The sequence below is a fragment of the Mustela nivalis genome (assembly GCF_964662115.1).
Source record: "Mustela nivalis genome assembly, chromosome: 4".
Classification (NCBI taxonomy): Eukaryota; Metazoa; Chordata; class Mammalia; order Carnivora; family Mustelidae; genus Mustela; species Mustela nivalis.
In genome coordinates, this window is record NC_139023.1 from 140,412,067 (window position 1) to 140,433,894 (window position 21,828).

The 21,828-nt window shown below is 35.9% G+C and overlaps 1 protein-coding gene across 2 annotated transcripts in view; it reads left to right on the plus strand.

Moving 5' to 3' along the window:
• Window positions 1-21,828, plus strand: part of LRBA (LPS responsive beige-like anchor protein) — a 730,800-nt gene that overhangs the window by 263,501 nt on the left and 445,471 nt on the right. For both annotated transcript variants that reach the window (XM_082728100.1, XM_082728101.1), the window contains exon 35: window positions 580-644. In XM_082728100.1, the coding sequence (XP_082584226.1) occupies window positions 580-644 (65 nt within the window). The remainder of the gene's footprint in view (window positions 1-579; window positions 645-21,828) is intronic.

A 21,828-nucleotide genomic window follows, 5' to 3' on the forward strand; every position in this document is an offset into this window, starting at 1 on the left:
ATTCATAAAAAATATAATTAATAGATTTGTACCATTTTCTGCTAATTCATAGTCTAGTGAACTATAGTTTTCCAGCTCAGAAGCAGTCTAGCCAGATTCACTGATCTTTCCTCTTTTTCAATTAAATATCAATTTTTGTGGTAGAATGTGTGCTATTTATTGTGTAGCAAACTATCTAATTCTGTCTTCCCCTCATTTGGGGAAGTGATGCATCTCTTTTCTTAAACAAAAACCTCTTTCCTTGGTCTGTGCTGGTTTCCTTTCCAACGCACAATATTTTAGTTGAATTAGTAGTATATAATGGTATAGGACAAAAAGGGCAATATGTATATATAGATAGGGTTTTTGGTTTATATAGAATCAAATTTTTGCTAACTTGTTTAGTTTAGTTTTGAATGTCAACCATTCATGTGTTCACCAGGCTGCCTTGAGTAGGCAGCATGTTTAACCAAACTTTTCCTTTAAGAGGTAAGATGTGAAATTGATACGGGTGATGTTTTTCATAATTGTTTTAAAAAAATAATCTGTTATTTTTTTTCAGCTATTTTCTGCTTTTTTTTTTCTTCTTTTTTTCTTTAGGAGTGGCAGAATTCTATCCAGAAGAATGCAGGCCTTGCTTTTATTGAACTTGTCAACGAAGGAAGGTAACCTATTTTTATATCCATTTATGTTTTACTAGTAAATCTTACCATATTTTTGCCATTGAAACTGACCTTTTGGGGTACTGTATTGTTTTTGCAGTCAGTAATGTAATGGAGCTTAATTTTTACAAATGTGTCTATTTGATTATTGTTTTCTTCATGGTTACATGCTTGATGATAAAGTTCTGATCTTTATTTTTTGGTAGGTAAGGCTGAATTTGGCAAAAGTAATAGTAATGATTTGTTAGCAGGTATAAAGAAAGTGAATACTTACTTGGAGTTCCTTCAAATTTAATTATATTTGTAGAGCCTAATAATTAGATTTAGATGTCTGTATTATCTCTCTTATGTCATGGCCTGATCATAAAAGAATGGGAGAACAAGTTTTGTTCTGTGTTGCAAAGTAATGAGAAAGAGAGAGAGTTGAGAAAGTTGTTAAGGTTTCCAATTTAAAGATAGAATTCAAGGAAAAGAAATTCAGTAGTAAGAAAGAAAAGTGAAACAAGTCCAGAATGAAAAGAAAGCTATAAGGAGAACATAGATTGAAGAGTGAGAGAATTAAAAGGTAAAAGTAAATTGAGGAAATGATGAGTGGAGTACTTTGAGTCTGTTTTGTGGGAGCTAATTTTTGATTAATTGGACTGAAGACCCAGGGTATGGATTAAAAGGTGTGTGTAGTTGCCATTTGAATTTGTATTTTAGGCAAAATTGTTGTTTAAAAATCTTTCTTTATCGTGTTCTGGCTAGTGTTGAGACTGATGCTATACTTTGGGGATGATATGAACTAGTAACTAGGAATCCAGCATCTGTCTCATTAATGTTACAGAAGAGGGCAAAGAGAGTAGGGATAACTTCACTTGACATTAAATACTTCCAAAATTCTTCTACTGGGCAAATGCTCATATACATGCTCACATGCTAGTATTGGAAACTAATTAATAAACCTGCAATTATAATGCCTTTTGCTAAATTCTGTTGTAGAAGTATGTAAATACATGTTAAAAGAAATACTTGACAGTTTAGTATGGAAGAATTAGGCAAAACTTCCCCCAGGGTTCATGATTCTTCAGAGGTATTTTCTTTTTTAATTTTCTTCTTTTTAAAATTTTTTTCCAGTTTTATTGAGAAATAACTGACATATATCACTGTATAAGTTTAAGATATACAGGAGGGTGGTTTGATTTACATTTATCATGACATTATCACAGTGGGTTCAGCTAACTTCTGTTATTTCATGTAGATACAATATAAATAAAAGAATGAAGGAAAGGAAAAAAAAATTCTCCTTGTGATGAGAACTTTTAGGATATACTCTCTTTATAGCTTTCCTGTATATTGTATAGCAGTGTTAGCTGTAGTCATTATGTTGTACATTATATCCTTGGTAATTATTTATCTTGTGACTGGAAGTTTGTACCTTTTGACCACCTTCCTTCAAGTCCGCCTTTCTCTTTCTTCTTCCTCTGCTAACTATATGTCTCGTGTCTTTTTCTGGGAGTTGGGTTTTTTGTTTGTTTCTTAGATTCTACATGTAAGTAAGATTATGTCGTATTTGTCTTTCTCTGTCTGACTTACTTCACCTAGCAAGATGCCTTTTAGTTCTAGCCATGTTGTTGCATATGGTAGGATTTCCTCACTTTTGGGGCTCCTGCGTGGGTCAGTTGTTAAGCATTTCCCTTCAGCTCAGGTCATGATCCCAGGGTCCTGGGTTCGAGCCCCCCATTAGGCTCCCTGCTCAGTGAGGGGCCTGCTCCTTCCTCTTCTAGAACCCCTACTTGTATTCCATCTTTTGCCATCTTTCTCCTATCAAATAAATAAATGAAATCTTAAAAAAAATTTCCTCAATTTTAATGACTGAATAATATTCCATTATATTTATTTACTTCTCTGTCTTTTCCACTGCTTCTTTGTCCGTATATCAGTGGACACTTAATTTGTTTCCATGTCTTGTTTATTGTAAATAATGCTGCTATGAAAATGGATGTGTAGATAATCTTTTTGAGTGTTTCCATTTCCTTTGGGTGTATTTCTGAAAGTAGAATTGCTGGGTCAGATGGTAGTCCTCTTTTTAATTGTTCAGTGAACCTCCATGCTGTTTTCCATAGTGTCCGTACCAGTTTAAAATCCCACAAAGAGTGCACAGATGTTCCCTTTTCTCCACATCTGTGACAAGATTTGTTATCTCTCATCTTTTTGATGATGACCATTCTAGTAGGTGTGAGGTGATATGATAGTTCATTGTTGTTTTACTTTGCATTTCCCTAATGACAGGTGATGTTGATCATCTTTTAATGTATCTATGGCCTTTCATATATCTAATTTGGAAAAACAAACCAAACAAAATTTATTCAGGTTGTTTGCCTGTTTTTAAGTTGGAGTGTGTGTGTGTGTTTTGCTTTTGAGTTGTATGAGTTCTCTATATATTTTGGATATTAATCTCTTATCAGATGTATTGGCTTGAAAATACTCCATTTCACAGGTTGTCATTTCATTGATTGTTTCTTTTGCTGAAGGGAAGCTTTTTAGATGGATGTAGTCACACTCTTTATTTTTTATTTTGTTGCTTGTGCTTGAGATGTTACAAAAAAAAAAAAAGTCATGTTCCGGGGAACATGTCCAGGAATTTTATTTCTAAGTTTTCTTCTAGAGTTTTATGGTTTCAGATTTTACATTTAATTCTTTAGTCCATTTCAAGTTAATGTTTATGAGTGGCATAAGATGGAGGTTCAGTTTCGTTTTTTTACCAGTAAATGTACAAATATCCCAGCACCATTTATTGAAGAGACTTGTCTTTTCTCCATTGAGTAATTTTGGCTCCCTTGTCAAATATTAGTTGACCATAAAATGCTTTGGTTTATTTCTCAGCTCCTGATTCTGTTTTATTTGTTTATTTGCTTTTATGCTAGTACCAAACTGTTTTGATTACTATAGTTTTTCATATGGCTTGAAATTGGGAAGTGTGGCGCATCCTGATTTGTTCTTCTTTCTCAATATTCCTCTGTTCAGGATCCTTTGTTATTTCATATAAATTTTAGCAGTTTTTTTTTTTTAATTTTAGTAAAACGTGATACTGGAATTTGGATAGGGATTGCTGAATTTTGGTAGTAATGACATTTTAACAATATTAATTCTTTCAGCCCGTGACTATAAGATACCTTTCTATTTGTGTTTTTTTTTTATTACTTTCATCAGTGTTTTGTGGTTTCTAGGGTAGATATCTTTTACCTTCTTGATTAAATTTACTCCTATTTTATTATTTTTATTAAAAATTATTTATTACTATTATTATTAAGTATTTTATTATTTTTGATGATATTGTAAAAGGGATCAATTTTCCTTTATTTCTTTCACCAGAAAATTCATTGTTACTATACTGAACTATTGATTTTGTCAATTTTGTATGTTGTAACTTTACTTACATGCATTGATTAAGTCTAACATTTATTAGGTTGAGTATTTATGATTTTCTATATATAAAATCATGTCCTCTGCAAATAGAGACAGTTTTACTTCTTCCTTTCCAATTCTGATACCTTTAATTTTTTTCTTGCCTAATGCTTTAGCTAGAAATTTTAATTCTGTGTTTAATAGGAACAGTCGAGTGGGCACCCTTGTGTTTTTCTTAATCTTAGAGGAAAAGTTTCCAGCCTTCACTGTTGTGTCTGATAACTGTGGGTTTGTGATATAAGGCCTTTGTTATGTTGAGATCTCTTCCTCCTGTGCTTAATTTGGTAAGAATTTTCATTATCACAAATGGATGTTGAATTTTGTCAATTACTTTTATGCAACTATTCAGATGATCATATGATTTTTTTCTTTTGTTCTGTTAATGTGATATGTCACATTGCTTGAGTTGCATATGTCAAACCATTATTGCATCCTGGCTTAAGTCCTATTTGATCATGGTGAATGGTCCTTTAGTGTGCTACTGAATTCAGTTTCTTGTTATTTTATTGAGAACTTTTGCATCTATATTCATTTCTCTTTTTTACCTTGGTTAGTCTACGTGTATGTTTGCCAATTTTATCTTTTCAAAGAACCAACTCTTGGTTTGGTTCATCTTTTCTATTATTTCTTTATTCGCTGTTTCTATTGATTTCTGCTCTAATTTTTATTATTTTCTTTTTTCTGTCAACCTTGTGCTTGGTTTGTTCTTTTTCTAGTTCATTAAGGTGTTGCGTTAGGTTGTTTATTTGAGATCTTTCTTGCTTCTTCTTCTTTTTTAAGATTTTATTTATTTATTTGACAGAGATCACAAGTAGGCAGATAGGCAGGCAGAGAGAGATGAGGAAGCAGGCTCTCTGCTGAGCAGAGAGCCAGATGTGGGGCTCAACCCCAGGACTCTGAGATCATGATCTGAGCTGAAGGCAGAGGCTTTAACTCACTGAGCCTCACGGACACCCTCTTTCTTGCTTCTTAATGTAGGCATTTGTTGCTATGAACTTACCTCTTGGAACTGCTTTTGCTGTATATCATAAGTTCTGATGTGTTTCCATTTTCATTTGTCTCAAACTTTTAAATTTCTCCTTTAATTTATTCATTGATCCATTGGTTGTTCAGAAAAGTGGAGTTTAATTTCCACGTGTTTGTGAATTTTTCAGTTTTCCTTTTGTTTCTAGGATTTCTAGTTCTGTGCTCCTGTGGTCAGAGAAGATAAATTGGCATGATTTAAGTCTTCTTGGATTTGCTAAGGCCATTTTATAGTCCAGTGTATGGTCTATCCTTGAAGATGTTACATGTGTGTATTCTGCTTTATTTGTTTACTAGGTCCTTTCAGTCTGTAGTGGTCAGATTAGCTGTTTCCTTAACGATTCTCTGTCTAGATCATTCATCTTTTATTGAGAGTGGGATATTAGTGTCCCCAGCTATTATTGTATTACTATATATTTATCCTTTTTATCTGTGCTATTTTTTGCTTTGTATATTTAGGTGTTGTGATGTTGGATCTATAGATATTTATAATTGTTTCAGTTTCTTGATTGATTGACCCCTTTATCATTATGTAATGATCTTCTTTGTCTCCTTTAACTATTTTTAAAGTCTTATTTTATCTGATACAACTACCTTGCTTTTATTTTATTTTCTATTTTAGTTTGATTTAATTTAATTTTATTTCTATTTGCATGAAGTGATTATTTTTATCCTTTCACACTCTGTATGTCTTTATAGGCTAAAGCAAGTGTCTGTTAGGTTTCTTATCCTTGGATTGGTTTTGTTTAATCCATTCAATCATGCTATGTCTTTTATTTTTTTAATTTTTTTAAAGATTTTTATTTATTTATTTGTCAGAGAGAGAGCGAGCGAGAGCGAGCACAGGCAGACAGAGTAGAAGGCAGAGTCAGAGAGAGAAGCAGGCTCCCTGCGGAGCAAGGAGCCCGATGTGGGACTCGATCCCAGGACGCTGGGATCATGACCTGAGCCGAAGGCAGCTGCTTAACCAACTGAGCCACCCAGGCGTCCCAATCATGCTATGTCTTTTGATTAGAGAATTAAATTTTTTTCTGTTAAGAGTACTTACTGATGGGTAAGGTCTTACTGTTGTCAGTTTGATATTTCTCTTTTGGTTGTTTGGTAGGTCTGTTGCTCCTTGTTTCTTAAACTGATACCTTTTTTGTGTGTGTTGATGTCTTTTGGTACCTGTATGCTTTGATTTCTTTATCATGTTCTTTTGTGTAATTGCTATAGGTTTTTTTTCTTTGTGGTTATCATGAGGGTTACATAAAATATCTTAAAATTATATTCCTCTATTTTATTTTTTTTTAAGATTTTATTTATTTATTTGACAGAGAGAGATCACAAGTAGGCAGAGAGGCAGGCAGAGAGAGAGGGGGAAGCAGGCTCCCTGCTGAGCAGAGAGCCCGATGCAGGGCTCGATCCCAGGACCTTGAGATCATGACCTGAGCCGAAGGCAGAGGTTTAACCCATTGAGCCACCCAGGCACCCCAATATATTCCTCTATTTTAAACGTAACTTCAGTAGCATTTAAAAATTTTATATTTTTAATTTCTTTTCCAACTCACATTTTAGATTTATTGCTATTCAGTTTGTATATTTTAATTTTGTGTAACGAATAACAGATTATTGTAGTTATGATTATTTTACTATGTTTACTTTTGAAACCTTTAAATGAGAGTTGTATGTCAGTTATGCATTATCTTTACCAAATTACAGAATCTGACTTTGACTGTAGATTTACCATCACCAGTCAGTTTTACACTATGCTACAATTAATTTAATTTAATTGGCTTTTTTTTTTTTTTTGGTAGTTTAAGAACTCCCCTTAGCATTTCTTATAAGGCACGTCTAGTGGTAATGGATTCCCTGTATTCTTTTATATGTCTTTATCTGTCCTTAACTTCTTAAGGATAGCTTCATTTGCTGTATTATTCTTTGTTAAGAGGTTTTCCTTTCAATATTTTGAATATATCATCCCATCCTCTCCTGGACTGAAGTGTCTCTGTTGAGAAATCCACCAATATTTTTATGGGCATTCCCTTGTATGTAACTTCTCTCTTTCTGTTGTTAAAAAAATTTTTTTTGGCCTTTCTTTTTGACAATTTAATTATAATTTATCTCATTGTACTTTCAGGTTCCACTTACTTGAAGTTCTTTGAGCCTCATGGACCTGGATGTCCGTTTATCTTCCCAGATTTGGGGAGGTTTTAGTCATTATTTCTTTAAATATATTTTCTTTTCTCTTTTTCTTCTCCTTCTGGAATTCCATAATGGAAATGTTTCTTTTTGTTGTGTCCTATAAGTCTCCTATGCTCTCTTCAGTTTTTCTCATTCTTTTGTTTGTTTCTCTGGATAATTTCTAATGTCGTATCCCCCATTTCACAGATTCTTTCTGCTATGTAGCTGAATCTCTTTTTGAAACTGTAATGAATCTTTTAGCTTAGTTACTCAGTTTTCATCCTTAAGATTTTGTTCATTTTTAAAATTTTTCTCTATTGCTTTGTTGATCTTGTTTTCTTCATGCATTGTTTCCCTAATTTGGTTCAGTTGTCTGTATATGTGTTTTTGTAATTCATTAAATTTTAAGTTGTTACTCTGAATTCCTTGTCTTACAGTTCATAGATCTCCATTTCTTTAGAATCAGTTATTAGAGCTTTATTAATTTCCTTGGGGGGTGTCATATTTATCTGCTTTTTTATGATCTTAGATTTCCTTACATTGGTATAGTTGAGTGGTTGGGTTCTTCTTTCAGACATTGCAGGTTGGCTTTGGCTGAGACTTATCTTCACCAGTTACCTCAGTTTGGTTTCTAGGTGTGTCTGATTATAATATTCTTGGCCAGGTGTGGCCTTCTATTATCATCTATTTTTGGATGAGGCAGCTGTTTGGAGTGTGTTTCTCGTTGAGAACAGTTGGATAGGACTTCCGGCTTGATACCCTCCAAAGTGAGTCTATACAATGGGCTCTGTGATTACTTGAATTTTGTGGTTAGGGTTGCTAGATGCTTAGGACTGAGTACTGTGGTCACTGGTAGATGCAACTATAAATTATTTTTGCCCTCACAGGGCAATAGACTGGGACCCAGGGCTGTGACTCTTTTGGGGACCCAAATCAGGCAAGAGTTTGCACCTAATACTCTGCTCAGGTGAGGCCACAGATTTTATTCTGCAGACAGGGAAAGCCATGGTTTGTGCTGTCTGTTCAAGTGTGTATATAAGTGGAGTTGTTGGATGGACTCTGTAGTTTCCCATGTACTATGGTTAGTTTCCCTAATCAGGCAGGCTGGAGACTGTATTCATTATTGAGTTGGGCTACAAGTTAGTTCCCTTGCCTGGATCAGTGGTTCAGGTAGCTCTGAAGTTGGAAAAGTTCCTTGTTTATTGTCTTAAGTCATGTTGATCCACTACCCACATGCACTGGCTTTGCATTGCCAGCTCTGGGCTCTTCTTGTCCTTCTCTTGGCTTGAGTGCCAAGGGGCTGCACAGCTTTCAGGTTGTTCTTGCCAGCCCTTCTGGTGAAATGGGGCTGGGAGATAATAGCTGGTATGTAGAGTAATGTTTCAGCTCCCTCACCTGGGTGGAAATATAAGGGGTTGCTTCATGTAGTTCTCAATTTCCCAAACAAGGAATGACTTGGAGCTCTCCTTGGCTATGAATGAATCCCTATGCCCATTCCTAGCAAGAGAATCCTCCATACTTGGTACTGGCTTTTCTTTGGGGACAATTAGTTTTGCCTGCCTACCTCTCTGCTCAAGCATTCCGGGCTACATAGCTTCCTGGTCTTCCCACCATCATCTCTGTCAGGTGTGGCCGGGAAATGCTCTAAACAATATGTGGGTGTGTGACTCAGCTCCTTGCCCTGATGAGGGCAAACCAGTCTCTAGTGCTGGTAAACCTCCTTGTTTGAGGACTGGAGTTGAGTGATATGCATCCTGCCAAATTGCCTGCTTAGGGAGTGCCATTGACTTGGTTCTGCAGATGAGCAAAGCTGCTGGTTGGGAGTATTATTTGGGCTCTACAGGTGTGTAACTCCATCGGCCAATATCTTTGTGTTGGTTGTTGCAAGCACTTCCCCACTCCTTGTCACACTCAGATTCCAGTGGTTGAGTCATGCAAATTCTCCTGCAATCCTCATTGGGTATGATTAGAGTAGTGGCTCCCACAAGGCCAGCTGGGGTCTGGTTGTCCAGGGCTAGGTTCTCTTCACAGTGATGGAGAGTTAGCAGTTCTGAGGAACCACATGGTGCTTCTCTTAACCTCCTAGTGCAGTTTGTTTAGTTCTCTGTAGTGTAATGGGTACTCTAGCACCATTCTTTTGTTCTAGAATTCCCTCAGTGGTGTCTTGTTCCTGAGTAATTGTTAGTTGTTTTTCTTGTGAGGGGGAGTGAGGTCACAAATAATGTATGTTGCCATCTTGGTGATGTATTTTCAAAGATGAGTAGGGCTAGTCTTATAGATGTAAAAGTGAGGATTATGATAAATTGGAGGCTGTGTGTGAGAAAAGCATTCCAAATAGAGGAAATAGAATATCTGAAGACACCATGATATGGCATAATACTCAAGTGTGTGTGTTCCTGTATTTAAATTACTGGATAAGAATTGGACATCTGGATCATAAAAGGCCTATTGTAACAAATTTGGACTTTAATCTAAAGGCAGTGGAAAACTTGGAGTATTTCAAGCAAAGGAATATGATATTTGGGTTTTGAAAAGATAACTGACTGACATATTTAGGGTGGGTTGTTGGAGAGGAGACCTGAATGAAATCAGGCAGCATAGTAGTAAGGTTATTGCTGTGATTCATATGAGGAAGAGAGCTAAGTTGCAGTCATGAGTATGGCAAATGATAGAAAATCAAGAAATATTTCTCACTGAGTGAATGACTAATAATATAGCTATTGAAATTTCAAAGTGCTTAATCTTCAAAAAACTAAATTACTCTTTGGCTGAATTTCAACACTGAGGTATTGAGTTTATATATAGAATAAGAGGTAGTTAGAGCTCTTGATCAAATATGCATTTGTTCTACTTAATGTAAAACACGAATAGATTCTCTACCATTTATAGGATTTATTTGTTTAAAGAATATTCTTGCCCTTTTTAAAATAGAAAGCTTGTTATAAAAGCCAATTTTTATTAGTATAGGCTCTACTCAGCATAACCACCCATGATTACACAAGTTATTGTTACATTTAATAGATAAGGCTTCATAGCTTTTTGATTAATAGCATCAGCTTTAAAGTTTGCTTTGGGTTCCCGTTTCAGCTTTTATATTTGGAAAGTACTTTTACTTCTGTTAGCCTATGTTTTCTCATCTATTCATTCAGCCAATATTTATTATTCACTACGTACCATGAATTGCCCTTGTTGCTGGGGATAGAGCAATAAACAGGTACATATATATTTATTTGTAGATGTTACTATAAACAGTCATTGGTTGGCTATGAACAATAAAATAAGTACTGGATTATGTGACATGTGAATGGTGTTATGTACTGTGGAAGAAGATAATGTGCAGCAGGTTGAGGAAAATGGAGACTTTTGAAGGAAGTAGAAAGTGTTGGCATATTTGCAGTTTAAAAAGAATAGTCACGGGGCGCCTGGGTGGCTCGGTGAGTTACGCCGCTGCCTTCGGCTCGGGTCATGATCTCAGGGTCCTGGGATCGAGTCCCGCGTCGGGCTCTCTGCTCAGCGGGGAGCCTGCTTCCTCCTCTCTCTCTCTGCCTGCCTCTCTGCCTACTTGTGGTCTCTCTCTGTCAAATAAATAAATAAAATCTTAAAAAAAAAAGAATAGTCACATTAGAGCACATTGATTAAAAAAGTGACATTTAAGCAAGGAGCTCAAGAACCTGAGGGAGTTAACCATAGGAGTTGATCATTCCAGTCCTGGGGAACAACAGTTATACAGATGAAAGCTTCCCTGCCATATTTGAGGAATGAGCACAATGTAGTAAAAACAAAATGATCAAAGTGAAGAGAGAAGTAAGGTATGAGAATAGAGAGATAACATAGGGATAAGATTTTGTATAGAGATTTTGCAGCTTACTCTGTGGGAAATGACAGTCATTGCAGAATCATTGCAGTAGAGGAGGGAAACAGTATGTTTTATATATTAAGAAGATCACCCTTAGCTGATACATGTAGAAATTTAAGGACAGAAGTAAGATGTCAGTTAGGAAGCTTTTGTAATCCTCGTCAAGCATAATGGTGATTTGGACTAGGATAGTAATACATGAGGAGATAAGAAGTAGTAGGATTCTGAATATGTTTCAGAGCTAGAGCCTATAGGATATACTAACACATTTGATGTGGGTTTTTAGAGAAAGCTGGGAGTCTAGTATTACTCTTAAGATTTTTGGCCTGCACAGCTGAGAAGATGGTGTTTCTTTGAACCAGGAGGGAAAAGACTATGGATAAACAGGTATTGGGGATGGTGAGGAGTTTAGTCTTGGAAGTACTAATTTTTAGACCTCTAGTCAACCTCTTTGCAGCAATGTTAAATAGGAGTTGACTACTTATTTTTCTAGGCTAGAGATATAAATTTGTGTGTTATAACCATTTAGATGGTATTTAATGTCTTCAGAGTAGATGAAATTCTTAAGATTGTAGGATGACAACTGGATATGACCATTGGGTTAGAAGCAGTTTCTTTCTTGGATATGAGTTAATTTTGGGAGAGTAATGTGGAAAAAAGCCCATTTGCAGTGCATTTAGAAAAGAAGAAAAAAATGAGAGGGGGAATTAGAGAATGTCTATAAATGTTTGTTTAGAGGAGTTTTGCTACAAAGTGGAGCAGGAATAAAATAGAGAGGTAGCTTGTGGGTAAAGTAGAAACTGAGTCAAGGGAAATAGTTTTAAAAATGAGAGCAAGACTATAGTTTCATGGTGGTGAGTGGGGAAATTGATGTAGGAGCAATAGGTGAAAATTTCTGGAGTGAGATTTTTTTATTGAATCAGAAAGGGAATTTTTATACAAATGAATGATTTGCAGATATTTTCTGCCAGTTTTAGTTGTCCTTTCATTTTCATTGAAGAGCAAAATATTTTAATATTGATATAAGTAAAATTTATTTTTTCCTTTTATAGATCCTGTTTTTATTGTCAATTTGAAGAAATTTTAGCCTAATACAAGGTCTTAGGGACTTTTTATTTCTATAAATAATATTTTTTTTGTTCTAGAAATATTACAGTTTGAGCTTCTATATATAGGTCTTTGATTCATTCGGAATTACTTTTTTTGTATGGAGTAAAATAAAGGCCTAAGTTCAATTTTTGCATGTTAATATTCGATTATTTGTTGAAAAGTTCACGATTTCCCTAGTAAATTGTCGTATTACCGTTATTGAAAATAAGTTGACTGGAATTACAGGGATTTATTTCTGGACTTTCATTTTAGTTCCATTGATTCCTTTATCAGTTTATGACATTGTCACAGTATTCTTTTTATTGAAACGTAATGAGTTTTGAAATTGGACAGGTTAATTCTTTTATATTCTTTTTCAAAATTGTTTTGGCTAATTTAGATTGTTTACATTCTGATATAAATTCTGAATCAGCATATTGATATCTGTAAAAAAGCCTGCTGGAATTATGATAGGAAATGTGTTAATTTTGGGGCTTCTAATCCATGAACATGTAATATCACTCTTTTTACTCAGCTCTTCTTTATTAGCAGAGTTTTTAGAGTATAAGCATTACACTTAAGAAAAAGTTTATTCCTGTATAGTTTATTCTTTTTGAAGCTACTATATATGATGGAATTTCTTTCTTCATTTTATTTTCAGGTTGTTCATTATTAGTTCATAAAAGTGTAGTTGATGATTGTGTATTGATCCTATATCCTGTAACCTTTCTGACCTTACTCATTACTTTTAGTTTTTTTTGTTTTGTTTTTAGATTCTTTAGCCTTTGCTGCATATAGAATTAAGTTGATGGTGAAAACAATTGTTAGTTTTACTTCTTCCTTTCCAGTCTGGATGTCCTTCATTGCTTTTTCTTGCTGTATTGTACTGGTTAGGACTTCTAGAATGATATTAAGCAGTAGTGAAATTGGACATTCTTGCCTGATTCTTGATTTTAGAGGGAAAGCATTTTGTCTTTTACTATGTTAGCTGAAACTTCTTTGTAGCTGTTCTGTATCAAGTTTTGGCAGTTCTCTCCTGTTTTTTGTTTATAGTAGAGTTTTTGTTATGAATGTATCTTGGATTTTGACAATTGTTTCCTTCTTTGTGTTATAAATTGATCATTTGATTTTGTTCTTTGTTAATATGGTGATTTTATATTGATATTTCTGCATGAAATAAATTTTATATTCCTGGCATGAAATCTCCTTGGTCATAATATATAGTTATTTAAAATGTTGTGGGATTCATTCTGCTAATATTTTGTTATCGGTTTTTTTTTGGTCTGTTTTTATGAATGAGTTGATTATAGTGGTCTCACAATTTGTCTGTCTGGCTTGGCGTCAGGGTAATACTGGTCTCAATAAATGAGATGAGAATTGCTTCTTTATTTTCTGAAAGAATTTGTATAGTCCTGCTATTTGGGTCTTCTTTAAATGTTTTATAGAATTCACCTATGAAGGTATCCAAGCCTGGGATTTTCTCTGTGCCAAGATTTTAAATTACTAATTCAGTCACACACCTTGTTATAGGCTCTTCACATATTCTGTTACTTAAGTGTCAAATGTAGAAATATTAATTTTGTAGGAATTTATCCATTTATTTATTGTATGGCAGAGAGTTGTTCATAATAATATCTTGTAGTGCTTTTAATTTTTGTAGGTGTTAGTGATGTTCCTTCTTTCATTCCTGAGGAAAATTCCCAAAGAAACACATTTTTTTTTTCAATTGATGCTTTTCTTCTTTTTTCTGTTTCAATTTCTTTGATTTGTTTGTTTCTATTATTTCCTCCTTCATTGTTTAGGTTTTGTTTACTCTTCTTTGCCTAGTTTCTTAAGGTGCAAACTTTTTGATTTGAGATGTTCCTACTTTTCCAGTATGGGTATTTGCAGCTGTACATTTCTAACACAGCATTTTTTAGCTTTGTTCCATAAATTTTTACATGCTTTTTTGCATTGACTTTGAGTTCAAAATGCTCACTTATTTTACCTGTGATTACTAAGTTGACCCATGGGTTATTTTGTGTTAATAACCAGATATTTGGGGTTTAACAGTTACCTTTCCATTTTGATTTCTGATTTAATTCCACTGTGATCTGAGAATTCCTTTAAATGATTTCAGTTCTTTTAAAGTTATTGAGACTCCTTTATTGCCTAGTTCCTGGTCTTTCTGGAGAACGTGCCAAATATATTAGAAAAGAATATACTGTCATTGCATGGTGTGTTTATATCACTTAGGTTAATGGTTGGTTATATCACTTAATGTGATATATCACTTGGGTTAATTAGTTGGTTGATGGTATCATTCAAACCTCAAGTCTTCAAAAAATCCTTTCTGATTCACTTTCTTTTTTTTTTTTATTTTTTTTAATTTTTATTTATTTATTTATTTATTTATTTAAATTTTTTTTTTTTTTTTATAAACATATATTTTTATCCCCAGGGGTACAGGTCTGTGAATCACCAGGTTTACACACTTCACAGCACTCACCAAAGCACATACCCTCCCCAATGTCCATAATCCCACCCCCTTCTCCCAAACCCCCTCCCCCAGCAACCCTCAGTTTGTTTTGTGAGATTAAGAGTCACTTATGGTTTGTTTCCCTCCCAATCCCATCTTGTTTCATTTATTCTTCTCCTACCCACTTAAGCCTCCATGTTGCATCACCACTTCCTCATATCAGGGAGATCATATGATAGTTGTCTTTCTCTGCTTGACTTATTTCGCTAAGCATGATACGCTCTAGTTCCATCCATGTTGTCGCAAATGGCAAGATTTCATTTCTTTTGATGGCTGCATAGTATTCCATTGTGTATATATACCACATCTTCTTGATCCATTCATCTGTTGATGGACATCTAGATTCTTTCCATAGTTTGGCTATTGTGGACATTGCTGCTATAAACATTCGGGTGCATGTGCCCCTTTGGATCACTACATTTGTATCTTTAGGGTAAATACCCAATAGTGCAATTGCTGGGTCATAGGGCAGTTCTATTTTCAACATTCTGAGGAACCTCCATGCTGTTTTCCAGAGTGGCTGCACCAGCTTGCATTCCCACCAACAGTGTAGGAGGGTTCCTCTTTCTCCGCATCCTCGCCAGCATCTGTCATTTCCTGACTTGTTGATTTTAGCCATTCTGACTGGTGTGAGGTGATATCTCATTGTGGTTTTGATTTGTATTTCCCTGATGCCGAGTGATATGGAGCACTTTTTCATGTGTCTGTTGGCCATGTGGATGTCTTCTTTGCAGAAATGTCTGTTCATGTCCTCTGCCCATTTCTTGATTGGATTATTTGTTCTTTGGGTGTTGAGTTTGCTAAGTTCTTTATAGATTCTGGACACTAGTCCTTTATCTGATATGTCGTTTACAAATATCTTCTCCCATTCTGTCAGTTGTCTTTTGAATTTGTTAACTGTTTCCTTTGCTGTGCAAAAGCTTTTGATCTTGATGAAATCCCAATAGTTCATTTTTGCCCTTGCTTCCCTTGCCTTTGGCGTTGTTCCTAGGAAGATGTTGCTGCGGCAGAGGTCAAAGAGGTTGCTGCCCGTGTTCTCCTCAAGGATTTTGATGGATTCCTTTTGCACATTGAGGTCCTTCATCCATTTTGAGTCTATTTTTGTGTGTGGTGTAAGGAAATGGTCCAATTTCATTTTTCTGCATGTGGCTGTCCAATTTTCCCAGCACCATTTATTGAAGAGGCTGTCTTTTTTCCATTGGACATTCTTTCCTGCTTTGTCGAGGATCAGTTGACCATAGATTTGAGGGTCTATTTCTGGGCTCTCTATTCTGTTCCATTGATCTATGTGTCTGTTTTTGTGCCAGTACCATGCTGTCTTGATGACAGCTTTGTAATAGAGCGTAAAGTCCGGAATTGTGATGCCACCAACGTTGGCTTTCTTTTTCAATATCCCTTTTGCTATTCGAGGTCTTTTCTGGTTCCATATAAATTTTAGCATTATTTGTTCCCTTTCTTTGAAAAAGATGGATGGTACTTTGATAGGAATTGCATTAAATGTGTAGATTGCTTTAGGTAGCATAGACATTTTCACAATATTTATTCTTCCAATCCAGGAGCATGGAACATTTTTCCATTTCTTTGTGTCTTCCTCAATTTCTTTCATGAGTACTTTATAGTTTTCTGAGTATAGATTCTGTGTCTCTTTCGTTAGGTTTATTCCTAGGTATCTTATAGTTTTGGATGCAATTGTAAATGGGATTGACTCCTTAATATCTCTTTCTTCTGTCTTGCTGTTGGTGTAGAGAAATGCAACTGATTTCTGTGCATTGATATTATATCCTGACACTTTACTGAATTCCTGTATAAGTTCTAGCAGTTTTGGAGTGGAGTCTCTTGGGTTTTCCACATATAGTATCATATCATCTGCGAAGAGTGATAATTTGACTTCTTCTTTGCCGATTTGGATGCCTTTAATTTCCTTTTGTTGTCTGATTGCTGAGGCTAGGACCTCTAGTACTGTGTTGAATAGCAGTGGGGATAATGGACATCCCTGCCGTGTTCCTGACCTTAGCAGAAAAGCTTTCAGTTTTTCTCCATTGAGAATGATATTTGCGGTGGGTTTTTCATAGATGGCTTTGATGATATTGAGGTATGTGCCCTCTATCCCTACACTTTGAAGAGTTTTGATCAGGAAGGGATGCTGTACTTTGTCAAATGCTTTTTCAGCATCTATTGAGAGTATCATATGGTTCTTGTTCTTTCTTTTATTGATGTGTTGTATCACATTGACTGATTTGCGGATGTTGAACCAACCTTGCAGCCCTGGAATAAATCCCACTTGGTCATGGTGAATAATCTTTTTAATGTACTGTTGAATCCTATTGGCTAGTATTTTGTTGAGTATTTTCACATCTGTGTTCATCAAGGATATCGGTCTATAGCTCTCTTTTTTGGTGGGATCCTTGTCTGGTTTTGGGATCAAGGTGATGCTGGCCTCATAAAATGAGTTTGGAAGTTTTCCTTCCATTTCTATTTTTTGGAACAGTTTCAGGAGAATAGGAATTAGTTCTTCTTTAAATGTTTGGTAGAATTCCCCGAGGAAGCCGTCTGGCCCTGGGCTTTGGTTTGTTTGGAGATTTTTAATGACTGTTTCAATCTCCTTACTGGTTATGGGTCTGTTCAGGCTTTCTATTTCTTCCTGGTTCAGTTGTGGTAGTTTATATGTTTCTAGTTTGTATTTCTTTGGTGTTAGTTGTGATCTCTCCTCTTTCATTCATGATTTTATTTATTTGGGTCCTTTCTCTTTTCTTTTTGATAAGTCGGGCCAGGGGTTTATCAATTTTATTAATTCTTTCAAAGAACCAGCTCCTAGTTTCGTTGATTTGTTCTATTGTTTTTTTGGTTTCTATTTCATTGATTTCTGCTCTGATCTTTATGATTTCTCTTCTCCTGCTGGGCTTAGGGTTTCTTTCTTGTTCTTTCTCCAGCTCCTTTAGGTGTAGGGTTAGGTTGTGTACCTGAGACCTTTCTTGTTTCTTGAGAAAGGCTTGTACCGCTATATATTTTCCTCTCAGGACTGCCTTTGTTGTGTCCCACAGATTTTGAACCGTTGTATTTTCATTATCATTTGTTTCCATGATTTTTTTCAATTCTTCTTTAATTTCCCGGTTGACCCATTCATTCTTTAGAAGGATACTGTTTAGTCTCCATGTATTTGGGTTCTTTCCAAACTTCCTTTTGTGGTTGAGTTCTAGCTTTAGAGCATTGTGGTCTGAATATATGCAGGGAATGATCCCAATCTTTTTTTTTTTTTTTTTAATTTATTTTTTATTTTCAGCATAACAGTTCATTATTTTTCACCACACCCAGTGCTCCATGCAATTCGTGCCCTTTATAATACCCACCACCTAGTACCCCAAACTCCCACCCCCCACCCCTTCAAAATCCTCAGATTGTTTTTCAGAGTCCATAGTCTCTCATGGTTCACCTCCCCTTCCAATTTCCCCCAACTCCCTTCTCCTCTCTAACTCCCCATGTCCTCCATGCTATTTGTTATGCTCCACAAATAAGTGAAACCATATGATAATTGACTCTCTCTGCTTGACTTATTTCACTCAGCATAATAATCTCTTCCAGTCCCGTCCATGCTGCTACAAAAGTTGGGTATTTGTCCTTTCTTTTTTTTTTTTTTATAAACATATATTTTTATCCCCAGGGGTACAGGTCTGTGAATCACCAGGTTTACACACTTTACAGCACTCACCAAAGCACATACCCTCCCCAATGTCCATAATCCCACCCCCTTCTCCCAAACCCCCTCCCCTCAGCAACCCTCAGTTTGTTTTGTGAGATTAAGAGTCACTTATGGTTTGTTTCCCTCCCAATCCCATCTTGTTTCATTTATTCTTCTCCTACCCACTTAAGCCTCCATGTTGCATCACCACTTCCTCATATCAGGGAGATCATATGATAGTTGTCTTTCTCTGCTTGACTTATTTCGCTAAGCATGATACGCTCTAGTTCCATCCATGTTGTCGCAAATGGCAAGATTTCATTTCTTTTGATGGCTGCATAGTATTCCATTGTGTATATATACCACATCTTCTTGATCCATTCATCTGTGGATGGACATCTAGGTTCTTTCCATAGTTTGGCTATTGTGGACATTGCTGCTATAAACATTCGGGTGCATGTGCCCCTTTGGATCACTACATTTGTATCTTTAGGGTAAATACCCAATAGTGCAATTGCTGGGTCATAGGGCAGTTCTATTTTCAACATTCTGAGGAACCTCCATGCTGTTTTCCAGAGTGGCTGCACCAGCTTGCATTCCCACCAACAGTGTAGGAGGGTTCCCCTTTCTCCACATCCTCGCCAGCATCTGTCATTTCCTGACTTGTTGATTTTAGCCATTCTGACTGGTGTGAGGTGATATCTCATTGTGGTTTTGATTTGTATTTCCCTGATGCCGAGTGATATGGAGCACTTTTTCATGTGTCTGTTGGCCATGTGGATGTCTTCTTTGCAGAAATGTCTGTTCATGTCCTCTGCCCATTTCTTGATTGGATTATTTGTTCTTTGGGTGTTGAGTTTGCTAAGTTCTTTATAGATTCTGGACACTAGTCCTTTATCTGATATGTCATTTGCAAATATCTTCTCCCATTCTGTCAGTTGTCTTTTGATTTTGTTAACTGTTTCCTTTGCTGTGCAAAAGCTTTTGATCTTGATGAAATCCCAATAGTTCATTTTTTCCCTTGCTTCCCTTGCCTTTTGCGTTGTTCCTAGGAAGATGTTGCTGCGGCAGAGGTCGAAGAGGTTGCTGCCTGTGTTCTCCTCAAGGATTTTGATGGATTTTTTTCGCACATTGAGGTCCTTCATCCATTTTGAGTCTATTTTTGTGTGTGGTGTAAGGAAATGGTCCAATTTCATTTTTCTGCATGTGGCTGTCCAATTTTCCCAGCACCATTTATTGAAGAGGCTGTCTTTTTTCCATTGGACATTCTTTCCTGCTTTGTCGAAGATGAGTTGACCATAGATTTGAGGGTCTATTTCTGGGCTCTCTATTCTGTTCCATTGATCTATGTGTCTGTTTTTGTGCCAGTACCATGCTGTCTTGATGATGACAGCTTTGTATTAGAGCTTGAAGTCCGGAATTGTGATGCCACCAACGTTGGCTTTTTTTTTCAATATCCCTTTTGCTATTCGAGGTCTTTTCTGGTTCCATATAAATTTTAGCATTATTTGTTCCCTTTCTTTGAAAAAGATGGATGGTACTTTGATAGGAATTGCATTAAATGTGTAGATTGCTTTAGGTAGCATAGACATTTTCACAATATTTATTCTTCCAATCCAGGAGCATGGAACATTTTTCCATTTCTTTGTGTCTTCCTCAATTTCTTTCATGAGTACTTTATAGTTTTCTGAGTATAGATTCTGTGTCTCTTTGGTTAGGTTTATTCCTAGGTATCTTATGGTTTTGGATGCAATTGTAAGTGGGATTGACTCCTTAATATCTCTTTCTTCTGTCTTGCTGTTGGTGTAGAGAAATGCAACTGATTTCTGTGCATTGATATTATATCCTGACACTTTACTGAATTCCTGTATAAGTTCTAGCAGTTTTGGAGTGGAGTCTCTTGGGTTTTCCACATATAGTATCATATCATCTGCGAAGAGTGATAATTTGACTTCTTCTTTGCCGATTTGGATGCCTTTAATTTCCTTTTGTTGTCTGATTGCTGAGGCTAGGACCTCTAGTACTATGTTGAATAGCAGTGGTGATAATGGACATCCCTGCCGTGTTCCTGACCTTAGTGGAAAAGCTTTCAGTTTTTCTCCATTGAGAATGATATTTGCGGTGGGTTTTTCATAGATGGCTTTGATGATATTGAGGTATGTGCCCTCTATCCCTACACTTTGAAGAGTTTTGATCAGGAAGGGATGCTGTACTTTGTCAAATGTTTTTTCAGCATCTATTGAAAGTATCATATGGTTCTTGTTCTTTCTTTTATTGATGTGTTGTATCACATTGACTGATTTGCGGATGTTGAACCAACCTTGCAGCCCTGGAATAAATCCCACTTGGTCATGGTGAATAATCTTTTTAATGTACTGTTGAATCCTATTGGCTAGTATTTTGTTGAGTATTTTCGCATCTGTGTTCATCAAGGATATCGGTCTATAGCTCTCTTTTTTGGTGGGATCCTTGTCTGGTTTTGGGATCAAGGTGATGCTGGCCTCATAAAATGAGTTTGGAAGTTTTCCTTCCATTTCTATTTTTTGGAACAGTTTCAGGAGAATAGGAATTAGTTCTTCTTTAAATGTTTGGTAGAATTCCCCCGGGAAGCCATCTGGCCCTGGGCTTTTGTTTGTTTGGAGATTTTTAATGACTGTTTCAATCTCCTTACTGGTTATGGGTCTGTTCAGGCTTTCTATTTCTTCCTGGTTCAGTTGTGGTAGTTTATATGTTTCTAGTTTGTATTTCTTTGGTGTTAGTTGTGATCTCTCCTCTTTCATTCATGATTTTATTTATTTGGGTCCTTTCTCTTTTCTTTTTGATAAGTCGGGCCAGGGGTTTATCAATTTTATTAATTCTTTCAAAGAACCAGCTCCTAGTTTCGTTGATTTGTTCTATTGTTTTTTTGGTTTCTATTTCATTGATTTCTGCTCTGATCTTTATGATTTCTCTTCTCCTGCTGGGCTTAGGGTTTCTTTCTTGTTCTTTCTCCAGCTCCTTTAGGTGTAGGGTTAGGTTGTGTACCTGAGACCTTTCTTGTTTCTTGAGAAAGGCTTGTACCGCTATATATTTTCCTCTCAGGACTGCCTTTGTTGTGTCCCACAGATTTTGAACCGTTGTATTTTCATTATCATTTGTTTCCATGATTTTTTTCAATTCTTCTTTAATTTCCCGGTTGACCCATTCATTCTTTAGAAGGATACTGTTTAGTCTCCATGTATTTGGGTTCTTTCCAAACTTCCTTTTGTGGTTGAGTTCTAGCTTTAGAGCATTGTGGTCTGAATATATGCAGGGAATGATCCCAATCTTTTGATACCGGTTGAGTCCTGATTTAGGACCGAGGATGTGATCTATTCTGGAGAATGTTCCATGTGGACTAGAGAAGAATGTGTATTCTGTTGCTTTGGGATGAAAT